At 36.6% G+C, this 13,135-nt stretch overlaps 1 protein-coding gene across 1 annotated transcript in view; it reads left to right on the top strand.

Moving 5' to 3' along the window:
• scarb2b (scavenger receptor class B, member 2b) overlaps positions 1-13,135 on the top strand; it is a 65,360-nt gene that overhangs the window by 37,624 nt on the left and 14,601 nt on the right. Inside the window, exon 7 of the mRNA XM_079835906.1 lies at positions 8,889-9,067. Coding sequence (XP_079692032.1) covers positions 8,889-9,067 — 179 coding nt within the window. The remainder of the gene's footprint in view (positions 1-8,888; positions 9,068-13,135) is intronic.

Below are 13,135 nucleotides of genomic sequence, written 5' to 3' on the forward strand. Positions count from 1 at the left end.
GAGAGATGAAGAGAGATGAGGAGAGATGAGGAGAGAGATGAGGAGAGAGGAGGAGAGATGAGGAGAGATGAGGAGAGATGAGGAGAGAGATGAGGAGAGAGGAGGAGAGATGAGGAGAGATGAGGAGAGAGATGAGGAGAGAGGAGGAGAGATGAAGAGAGATGAGGAGAGATGAAGAGAGATGAGGAGAGATGAGGAGAGATGAGGAGAGAGAGGAGAGATGAAGAGAGATGAGGAGAGATGAGGAGAGAGATGAGGAGAGAGATGAGGAGAGATGAGGAGAGGAGGAGAGAGGAGGAGAGATGAAGAGAAGATGAGGAGAGAGATGAGGAGAGATGAGGAGAGTGAAGAGAGATGAGGAGAGATGAGGAGAGATGAGGAGCAGAGGAGGAGAGATGAAGAGAGATGAGGAGAGATGAAGAGAGATGAGGAGAGAGATGAGGAGAGATGAGGAGAGATGAAGAGAGATGAGGAGAGATGAGGAGAGAGGAGGAGAGAGGAGGAGAGAGATGAGGAGAGAGGAGGAGAGATGAAGAGAGATGAGGAGAGAGATGAGGAGAGAGGAGGAGAGATGAGGAGAGATGAGGAGAGAGGAGGAGAGAGGAGGAGAGAGATGAGGAGAGAGATGAGGAGAGAGGAGGAGAGATGAAGAGAGATGAGGAGAGAGATGAGGAGAGAGGAGAGAGATGAAGAGAGATGAGGAGAGAGATGAGGAGAGAGATGAGGAGAGAGATGAGGAGAGAGATGAGGAGAGATGAGGAGAGATGAGGAGAGATGAAGAGAGATGAGGAGAGAGGAGGAGAGATGAGGAGAGATGAGGAGAGAGGAGGAGAGATGAAGAGAGAGATGAGGAGAGATGAGGAGAGAGATGAGGAGAGATGAGGAGAGATGAGGAGAGAGATGAGGAGAGAGATGAGGAGAGATGAGGAGAGATGAGGAGAGATGAGGAGAGATGAGGAGAGAGATGAGGAGAGATGAGGAGAGATGAGAGAGATGGAGAGAGATGAGGAGAGAGGAGGAGAGAGATGAGGAGAGATGAGGAGGGAGGAGAGAGATGAGGAGAGATGAGGAGAGAGATGAGGAGAGAGATGAGGGAGAGGAGGAGAGATGAAGAGAGATGAGGAGAGAGGAGGAGAGATGAGGAGAGATGAGGAGAGATGAGGAGGGAGGAGAGAGATGAGGAGAGATGAGGAGAGAGATGAGGAGAGAGATGAGAGAGAGGAGGAGAGATGAAGAGAGATGAGGAAGAGAGGAGGAGAGATGAGGAGAGATGAGGAGAGAGATGAGGAGAGATGAAGAGAGAGATGAGAGAGATGAGGAGAGATGAGGAGAGATGAGGAGGGAGGAGAGAGATGAGGAGAGATGAGGAGAGAGATGAGGAGAGAGATGAGGAGAGAGAGAGGAGAGATGAAGAGAGATGAGGAGAGAGGAGGAGAGATGAGGAGAGATGAGGAGAGAGATGAGGAGAGATGAAGAGAGAGATGAGGAGAGATGAGGAGAGATGAGGAGGGAGGAGAGAGATGAGGAGAGATGAGGAGAGATGAGGAGAGATGAGGAGAGAGATGAGGAGAGAGATGAGGAGAGATGAGGAGAGATGAGGAGAGATGAGGAGAGATGAGGAGAGATGAGGAGAGAGATGAGGAGAGAGATGAGGAGAGATGAGGAGAGATGAGGAGAGAGGAGGGAGAGATGAAGAGAGATGAGGAGAGATGAGGAGAGAGGAGGAGAGATGAGGAGAGATGAGGAGAGAGGAGGAGAGATGAAGAGAGAGATGAGGAGAGATGAGGAGAGATGAGGAGAGATGAGGAGAGAGATGAGGAGAGAGAGGAGAGATGAGGAGAGAGATGAGGAGAGAGGAGGAGAGATGACGAGAGAGATGAGGAGAGATGAGGAGAGATGAGGAGAGATGAGGAGAGATGAAGAGAGAGATGAGGAGAGATGAGGAGAGATGAGGAGAGAGATGAGGAGAGAGGAGGAGAGATGAAGAGAGAGATGAAGGAGAGATGAGGAGAGGGAGGAGAGATGAGGAGAGATGAAGAGAGAGATGAGGAGAGATGAGGAGAGATGAGGAGAGAGAGGAGAGAGATGAGGAGAGATGAGGAGAGGAGAGAGAGGAGAGAGAGGAGGAGAGATGAGGAGAGATGAAGAGAGAGATGAGGAGAGATGAGGAGAGATGAGGGAGAGATGAGGAGAGAGATGAGGAGAGATGAGGAGAGAGGAGGAGAGAGATGAGGAGAGATGAAGAGAGATGAGGAGAGATGAGGAGAGATGAGGAGAGATGAAGAGAGATGAGGAGAGATGAAGAGAGATGAGGAGAGAGGAGGAGAGAGATGAGGAGAGATGAAGAGAGAGGAGGAGGAGGGAGTTCAGGTGTGGGGCAGACAGAGAGGATCTTGGGAAATGGAGTCCGGGACAGGCGTGGATTGTGACACATGAATTATTATTATTATTATTTATGGATTTTTTCTACAAGAGAAACATGAATTATTATTATTATTTATGGATTTTTTCTACAAGAGAAACATTAATTATTATTATAATTATTATTTATGGAATTTTATGGAATATTTCTACAAGAGAAACATTAATTATTATTATTATTATTATTATTATTTATGGAGTATTTCTACAAGAGAAACATGAATTATTATTATTATTTATGGAATATTTCTACAAGAGAAACATTAATTATTATTATTATTTATGGAAATGTATGGAATATTTCTACAAGAGAAACATTCATTATTATTATTATTTATGGAATATTTCTACAAGAGAAACATTAATTATTATTATTATTATTTATGGAATTTGTGGAATATTTCTACAAGAGAAACATTAATTATTATTATTATTTATGGAATTTATTGAATATTTCTACAAGAGAAACATTAATTATTATTATTATTATTTATGGAATATTTCTACAAGAGAAACATTAATTATTATTATTATTATTTATGGAATTTTATGGAATATTTCTTCAAGAGAAACATGAATTATTATTATTTATGGAATATTATGGAATATTTCTACAAGAGAAACATTCATTATTATTATTATTATTTATGGAATTTTATGGAATATTTCTTCAAGAGAAACATGAATTATTATAATTATTTATGGAATATTATGGAATATTTCTACAAGAGAAACATTCATTATTATTACTATTATTATTTATGGAATTTCTATGCAATATTTCTACAAGAGAAACATTCATTATTATTATTATTATTTATGGAATTGTTATGGAATATTTCTACACGAGAAACATTCATTATTATTTTAAATTTTTATGGAATTTTATGGAATATTTCTACAAGAGAAACATTAATTATTATTATTATTATTATTTATGGAATTGTATGGAATATTTCTACAAGAGAAACATTAATTATTATTATTATTATTATTATTTATGGAATTTCTATGGAATATTTCTACAAGAGAAACATTAATTATTATTATTATTATTATTATTATTATTATTATTATTTATGGAATATTTCTACAAGAGAAACATTAATTATTATTATTATTATTTATGGAATTTTATGGAATATTTCTACAAGAGAAACATTAATTATTATTATTATTATTATTATTTATGGAATTTATGGAATATTTCTTCAAGAGAAACATGAATTATTATTATTATTTATGGAATATTATGGAATATTTCTACAAGAGAAACATGAATTATTATTATTATTATTTATGGAATTTTATGGAATATTTATACTAGAGAAACATTCATTAATATTATTATTATTTATGGTGTATTTATGGAATATTTCTACAAGAGAAATATGAAGTATTATTATTATTGAAATATTATTATTATTGAAATAATATTTTCATAGCCTTAATGCTAGATGTGTTTTAAGGTGATTTAGCGGTTTATGAGACAGGATGTTGAGGATCTGATCATGTGTGTGTGTGTGTGTGTGTGTGTGTGTTAGGGGTGTGACGATCTCGTAATAATCCAGGTCTTTGAGCCGTCCCATGAGTGCAGCGGTGCAGTGATATTACAGCAGGCTATGTGTGTGTGTATGTGTGTGTGTGTGTGTGTGTGTGTGTGTATGTGTGTGTGTGTGTGTGTGTGTGTGTGTGTGTGTGTGTGTGTGTGTGTGTGTGTGTGTGTGTGTGTGTGTGTGTATGTGTGTGTGTGTGTGTGTGTGTATGTGTGTGTGTGTGTATGTGTGTGTGTGTGTGTGTGTGTGTGTGTGTGTGTGTGTGTGTGTGTGTTAGGGGTGTGACGATCTCGTAATAATCCAGGTCTTTGAGCCGTCCCATGAGTGCAGCGGTGCAGTGATATTACAGCAGGCTATGTGTGTGTGTGTGTGTGTGTGTGTGTGTGTGTGTGTGTGTGTGTGTGTGTGTGTGTGTGTGTGTGTGTATGTGTGTGTGTGTGTATGTGTGTGTGTGTGTGTGTGTGTGTGTGTGTTAGGGGTGTGACGATCTCGTAATAATCCAGGTCTTTGAGCCGTCCCATGAGTGCAGCGGTGCAGTGATATTACAGCAGGCTATGTGTGTGTGTATGTGTGTGTGTGTGTGTGTGTGTGTATGTGTGTGTGTGTGTGTGTGTGTGTGTGTGTGTGTGTGTGTGTGTGTGTGTGTGTGTGTGTGTGTGTGTGTGTGTGTGTGTGTGTGTGTGTGTGTGTGTGTGTGTGTGTGTGTGTATGTGTGTGTGTGTGTGTGTGTGTGTGCAGCGGTGCAGTGATATTACAGCAGGCTATGTGTGTGTGTATGTGTGTGTGTGTGTGTGTGTGTGTGTGTATGTGTGTGTGTGTGTGTGTGTGTGTGTGTGTGTGTGTGTGTGTGTGTGTGTGTGTGTGTGTGTGTGTATGTGTGTGTGTGTGTGTGTGTGTATGTGTGTGTGTGTGTATGTGTGTGTGTGTGTGTGTGTGTGTGTGTGTGTGTGTGTGTGTGTGTTAGGGGTGTGACGATCTCGTAATAATCCAGGTCTTTGAGCCGTCCCATGAGTGCAGCGGTGCAGTGATATTACAGCAGGCTATGTGTGTGTGTGTGTGTGTGTGTGTGTGTGTGTGTGTGTGTGTGTGTGTGTGTGTGTGTGTGTGTGTATGTGTGTGTGTGTGTATGTGTGTGTGTGTGTGTGTGTGTGTGTGTGTTAGGGGTGTGACGATCTCGTAATAATCCAGGTCTTTGAGCCGTCCCATGAGTGCAGCGGTGCAGTGATATTACAGCAGGCTATGTGTGTGTGTATGTGTGTGTGTGTGTGTGTGTGTGTGTGTGTGTGTGTGTGTGTGTGTGTGTGTGTGTGTGTGTGTGTGTGTGTGTGTATGTGTGTGTGTGTGTATGTGTGTGTGTGTGTGTGTGTGTGTGTGTGTTAGGGGTGTGACGATCTCGTAATAATCCAGGTCTTTGAGCCGTCCCATGAGTGCAGCGGTGCAGTGATATTACAGCAGGCTATGTGTGTGTGTATGTGTGTGTGTGTGTGTGTGTGTGTGTGTGTGTGTGTGTGTGTGTGTGTGTGTGTGTGTGTGTGTGTGTGTGTGTGTGCGTGCGTGCGTGCGTGCGTGCGTGCGTGCGTGCGTGCGTGCGTGCGTGCGTGCGTGCGTGCGTGCGCGCGCGCGCGCGTGCGTGCGTGTGTGTGTGCGCAGCGGTGCAGTGATATTACAGCAGGCTAACCGGCTCACACAGAGAGCGCTGGGACTATCTTCAGCCGCGGTGTGATATCACTGCGCCGCTGCACTCATGGGGCGGCTCACAGCTCTTGATCATTACGCCGGAATGAGAGAATAGTTCCTGCCATATCGGCCTAGAAAATCACAACTTCTCATTTTCCGTCGGTCTCAGTACACGATGTGACTACAGAAGAGTCGAGCTTTAAACAGGAGAAATATGGAAAGTCTTCGGTCATTTTTGAGCGAGATGCTAACGGTCTAATCAGATTCAATGATCTATGCTAAGCTATGCTAACAGTGCTAGCGCCTGAGATCGGCTGAATGGATATGGGCAAACTCAACTGTTTAACTCTAGGGGAGACGGAGAATGAGCTTCAAAAATAGTGGCGTGTTCCTCCAAACGTGTGCTAATTACTGTTTCATCAAATAGTTTTGTGTCATAAGGGGAAGATAACTTCTAGAGAACTATAACTATAAAGGCAGTAGTGATGTCCTGAAGATCCTCTCGACCTCTCCTCCACTAATGAGAGGTGGAACTGAAGCAAAGCTCTGACCCTCTGACATCCGTGTGGGAATAAAACTTTACTCCCAATCCCTGCAATATCTCTGCAGTATGACAGAAACACACGGCCTGCTGGGATTGGACAACAGGACTGCAGGTTTAGCCAAGAGAGAGTAATTGCTCTACTTTAAGCGGTTTTTACTTTAACTTTTAAAAATAATTTATTTAAAGAAATAGGTTTTATTTATTTTTTACTTTTTAAAATAAATAATTTTCAAACTTAATAATATGACATTATATATATTTATTGAACATTTATATTTCTTCAATTTCTGTAATTTTTTTAACCTGTTCCTTCACTTTTTAAAATAAATATCATAAAATATATAGATTGAATAATATAATTTTATATAATGCATTATCATTTTTATTTATTTAACATTTATATATTATATATAATTTTACAAAATCTAATATTTAGAATCAAATATTCAATATTTAAATTGTATTTTTTATTTATTTAAAGTAATGCGTTTCCATTTTTAATATTCCCTTCTGAGATTAAAACAACGTTTTTTAACTTTTTAAAATAACTTCATAAAATGTATATACTTAATAATATACTGTTATATAATGTATTATTTTATTTATTTATTTAATGTTTATTATATATTATATAACCTATTTTTTTGTTATTAAATTATTATAAATATTTTTTTACCTTTAACTTTAAAAATAATTTCATGAATATATAATGTATTATCATTCATTCATTATTTATAATAACATTTCAATACTCCAATTATTTTGCGTGTTTGTTTTTTAAATCTTTTTCCCTGTTCCTTAATAATTAAAAAAATTATAATAATAACTTTAAAAAAAAACATTTTTCAATCGACATATATTTACAAGAAAAATTATTATTATTATATGTCCATTTATTTCTACAAGAGAAATATGAAGTAAATTCTTATTATTATTATTATTATTTATGGTATAAATCTCCAAGAGAAACCAGAATTATTATTTATGGAGTATTTTTACAAGATAAATATGAATTATTATTATGTATGGGTTATTTATGGAATATTTCTACAAGAGAAGCATGAATTATTATTATTTATGGAATATTTCCACAAGAGAAACATTAATTATTATTATTCATGGTATATTTCTACAAGAGAAGCATTAATTATTATTATTTATGGAATATTTCTACCAGAGAAGCATTAATTATTATTATTTATGGTGTATTTGTACAAGAGAAGCATTAATTATTATTATTTATGGAATATTTCTACAAGAGAAGCATTGATTATTATTATTTATGGAATATTTCTACCAGAGAAGCATTAATTATTATTATTTATGGTGTATTTGTACAAGAGAAGCATTAATTATTATTATTTATGGAATATTTCTACAAGAGAAGCATTGATTATTATTATTTATGGAATATTTCTACCAGAGAAGCATTAATTATTATTATTTATGGTGTATTTGTACAAGAGAAGCATTGATTATTATTATTCATGGTATATTTCTACAAGAGAAGCATTAATTATTATTATTTATGGTGTATTTGTACAAGAGAAGCATTAATTATTATTATTTATGGAATATTTCTACAAGAGAAGCATTAATTATTATTATTTATGGTGTATTTGTACAAGAGAAGCATTAATTATTATTATTTATGGTGTATTTGTACAAGAGAAGCATTAATTATTATTATTTATGGAATATTTCTACAAGAGAAACATGAATTATTATTATGTATAGTGTATTTGTACAAGATAAACATGAATTATTATTATTTATGGTGTATTTCCACAAGAGAAGCATTAATTATTATTATTTATGGAATATTTCTACAAGAGAAGCATTGATTATTATTATTTATGGAATATTTCTACACGATAAATATGAATTATTATTATTTATGGAATATTTCTACAAGAGAAACATGAATTATTATTATTTATGGTGTATTTCCTCAAGAGAAGCATTAATTATTATTATTTAAGGAATATTTCCACAAGAGAAGCATTAATTATTACTATGTATGGTGTATTTGTACAAGAGAAACATTAATTATTATTATTTATGGAATATTTCCACAAGAGAAACACATATTTATGGTGTATTTCTGTAATATCTCTAGACTCATTTTGAAATATGTTTCCATGAATTGAGACTAACGCTGATGATGTATGCCGAGTGACGCACGCTCTTATTTAAATACACATGTAATGTGTCTCCGGTCACCCTTGACCTTTCACCTGGAGTCCTGCTGACCCCTCCGTCTATTTGCAGCGGGATCTCTGACCTAAACCGCCCATCTTTGTTCGGTGTGGAAAGAATCCCATCCGTCTTTGCCATCCGCTCACACATGGGTTTGCGAGTCTGAGTCTGGCATGTTTTCAAGGCACTTTTCCTCCAGTTCCTCATGAGCGTGGGTTATTGTGCTGGCGGGAACAGCTGTCCTTGTGCTTTTCCACTGACTCCTCACCTGGATTTTTTAAGGGAAGGCGTCCGTCTGAATGGCGTGTGTAACCTTTGTACATCATTTAATCAGGCAGGCCGTCTGGAAAACTAATTTCCCCTGAAGCAAACGCTCAGCACATAATGTTTTCCCAACGCTTCCTTAAAAAGGACCTGAACATTTGAGCCTCCTGGGGTCAGTTTAGGTCATCAATCTAAATATTCTGCACATTGTGACGGCTCTTCTTTAGGTCCATCCACATGCGCTTCGAGAAGGAGGTGGAGGTGAAGGGCATCCCAGCGTTCCGGTTTACACCGCCCCGGGCCGCGCTCGCCAGCGGGAAAAACAACCCGGAAAACGAGGGATTCTGTATCACTCCGAAGAACTGCCTGGGCGACGGCGTGGTGGACGTCTCTGCATGTCGCAAAGGTGCATTAAAGCATGTCTAAAATATATATATATAATGGTCTCATATTATGGAATCATGGTAAATCATCTGTATTGACTTTATTTTTTTTTAATTCTTTAAACTTCATATTAGGGCTGTCAAAAGATTAATCGCGATTAATCGCATCCAAAATAAAAGTTTGTGTTTACATAATATATGTGTGTGTGTACTGTGTTAATTATTATTTATATATAAATACACACACATTCATGTATATATTTAAGAAATATTTGCATGTATATACATTTATATAATCTATAATATATATAAATATTAGGGATGCCACAATTCTCAATATAATATTGAACCGTTCGGTACGGCATTCACGGTTCAATACGCGCCTGTGAATTGCGTTTTTTTCGGTTTCGCGTTTAATTAATTATTTTTCTACAAATTCTATAATTTGCCTCCATCTCAATACTGAACAACGACATACATTCACATCAGGTTAGTGTTAGAGTTATACTCACGGAACACTAGAGTTATTCACAATCACCAAAGTTCATTATTTGCATGCGTTTTAAAGCCTTGCCGGATCATTCGCATGCGCGGTTTTAACATTCGCTTTTCAGAGCGCGCGCACTAAACGCCTGTCAAACACGTGATTACTGGACTAAGTAGTCGTCTTACTGCGTTAATACTGTCAAACACACACAAGGTTAACATAAACACAGTCGGTTTGGTCTTAAGGTAAAGTAAAATCGTGTGTGTGTATATTAGATGCGCGCAGGTCTTAAATTGACAACAGCGCAGCCTATAGTGAACACGCGGTCCTTAAAGGGACAGTTCACCTCTAAAATGATGTCATTATTTACTCACTCTAATATTGTTCCAAACCTGTATTCATTTCTCGATGACAGAATTTTCATTTTTGAGTGAAATATGTTAATACAACAACAAAAGACAAAGAGAAAATCACTCACTGCTCTTGACTGAAAAACTAATAATAATCAGTGTATATTTTATAGTGACGTCTATGTAGTGTTTTATTTTTACATTCATTCATTCAATTTCATACTTAAATGCTGCTGTACAGCTCTGAGCTGCCAGTGTAAATCTTTATATATATTTATTTTATATTATCCAACACACTAGGAATGTGTACAAGGGTTTTTTAAGTAAAGTTTTAAGTTTAAGTAAGGTTTTTCAATTCTTTTAAGTAAAATAAAGAAAGAGTATTGCAATAAAAAAAGTCTTTTTTCTCTTTAACCTCTCCCTGTTCCTGTCGCCTAAGAATAGAATAACAAAAAATGTATGTGACAAGCCATCAGAACCGAACCGAACCGAAACCCGTGGTTAAAAACCGAGGTTTGTATTGAACCGTGGACTAACTGTATTGTTGCATCCCTAATAAATATAAATGTGTTATATATAAAAATAATAATTTTTTCTTAAATATATACATGCTTGTGTGTGTATTTATATATAAATAATAATTAACAGAGTACACACACACATATATTATGTAAACACAAACTTTTATTTTGGATGCGATTAATCGCGATTAATCTTTTGACAGCCCTACTTCAAACCTTTAAACTTTAAATCTTCAAACTTAAATCTTTAAATTAACTTTTTCAAACTTTCCGGTCTATACTTTTTCAAGCCAACTTCAAAGTTTGTTTACAAACTTTACTCATCTAGTTATAGTTGTCTCATGTGCTTGAGAAGTTATTATATATACATACAGTACCGGTCAAAAGTTTAAAAACATTAATATTTTTGTAATTTTTATGAGAAGAAGTGAAAAAAAGTGATCTTTCCGGGTACTTTATCTAAACTCTAGACACACGACAGGAACGTTAATGCATTAAAGGATTAGTTCACTTTTAAATAAACTTTTGCTGATAATTTACTCACCCCCATGTCATCCAAGATGTCCATGTCTTTCTTTCTGCAGTCGAAAAGAAATTAAGGTTTTGGATGAAAACAGTCCAGGGGTTTCCTCCATATAATGGACTTCAATGGGCTCCAAACGGTTCAAGGTCCAAATGACAGTTTCAGTGCAGCTTCAAAGGGCTTTAAACGACACCAGATGATGAATAAGGGTCTGATCTAAACAAACCATCAGTTTCTGAGAGAAACCCAGCAGTATTTATGATATTATTTTACCTCTTAACAGACGAGCGTGATCATCTCTGAGCTCAGCGATAACTTTGGGCAAGTGAGGTCAAATACGATCGTGGTCATAGATATATAGATCGTAGATGCCTCATTCTACTGATCAGTGCAGTCGCTAATGAGGCATCTACGTATACATCTATGACCAGGCTCGTATTTGACCTTGCATTGAAACTGTTATTTGGACCTTGAACCGTTTGGGGCCCATTGAAGTCCATTATATGGAGGAAAACCTTAATTTCTTTTCGACTGCAGAAAGAAAGACATGGACATCTTGGATGACATGGAGGCGAGTAAATTATCAGCAAAAGTTTATTTAAAAGTGAACTAATCTGAGTTTTCATCCTGTCTGGCATGAAATGAGTCGTGCCCTAACATTAGTCACGTTTGCTGTGAATAATTTTTTCTTCTGGGTATTTTGATCCATAAGGTGAATCACACAGAACTGCTGACCTTCCTCTCAGATCTGTGTTTGTGTTTTATAGTTTTCTGTCACGCTGTGCTCATGTGAGCTTCAGCAGCTCCATTACTACATTGCCAAAGCATTCAGGCGCTCACATGTTACAGGTGTATGAAATAACCACACACACACACACACACAAGTGTGTGTTGTCAAACATGAGGGCTGGAAAACTCTCACCTCTGTCCCAGTAACGTTGGAGTCTAATTTCCCCTCATGTGTTCAGAACAGAGGCGGTAAACCCATCTGGGTTACTCGCGGTCACGCTTTATTGTTTTCATGGTCAAGGTCAGAGTTCATAGCCGTGTTTTCATGAGACGCTGTTCCTTCGTTCTTAAACATCACGACAGGAAGAACATCCACTACATCGTCTCGGGGGGCTCGTCTCATTGTGAAGACAATGTGAGGAGAAGAAGACGTCATTTCTGCTGTTACACGAACATTCGTTATATTATCTTCTCCTTTGTCTGTCAAGGACACTGACTTGAAGATGAAAGCGTGTATGTGGTGTACGATGCCAGATGCTTCAGTTTATGACTTTGTTTACTCAGTGCTTTATGTTTAATTCAGTCCGTGGTAAATGTAAACATTATATACATACTATAATCAGGGCCTAAAACTATATTTTGCCACACCTGTCATTATCGGCCGATATATGTTAGTTTTTAATGTTATCGTTATTGGCCGATATATGTTCATTTTTTATGTTAATGTTATCGTTATCGGCCACCATATCGTTATCAGCCAATATATATGTTCATTTTTAATGTTATCGTTATCAGCCAATATATGTTTGTTTTTAATGTTATCGTTATCAGCCAATATATGTTTGTTTTTAATGTTATCGTTATCGGCCACCATATCGTTATCAGCCAATATATGTTAATTATTTAATGTTATCGTTATTGGCCGATATATGTTCATTTTTTATGTTAATGTTATCGTTATCAGCCACCATATCGTTATCAGCCAATATATATGTTCATTTTTAATGTTATCGTTATCAGCCAATATATGTTTGTTTTTAATGTTATCGTTATCAGCCACCATATCGTTATCAGCCAATATATGTTAATTATTTAATGTTATCGTTATCAGCCAATATATGTTCATTTTTAATGTTATCGTTATCAGCCAATATATGTTTGTTTTTAATGTTATCGTTATCGGCCACCATATCGTTATCAGCCAATATATGTTAATTATTTAATGTTATCGTTATCAGCCAATATATGTTCATTTTTAATGTTATCGTTATCAGCCAATATATGTTTGTTTTTAATGTTATCGTTATCGGCCACCATATCGTTATCAGCCAATATATGTTAATTATTTAATGTTATCGTTATCAGCCAATATATGTTAATTATTTAATGTTATCGTTATCAGCCAATATATGTTCATTTTTAATGTTATCGTTATCAGCCAATATATGTTTGTTTTTAATGTTATCGTTATCGGCCACCAT

This window comes from Gobio gobio, assembly GCF_949357685.1.
Source record: "Gobio gobio genome assembly, chromosome: 14".
Lineage (NCBI taxonomy): Eukaryota > Metazoa > Chordata > Actinopteri > Cypriniformes > Gobionidae > Gobio > Gobio gobio.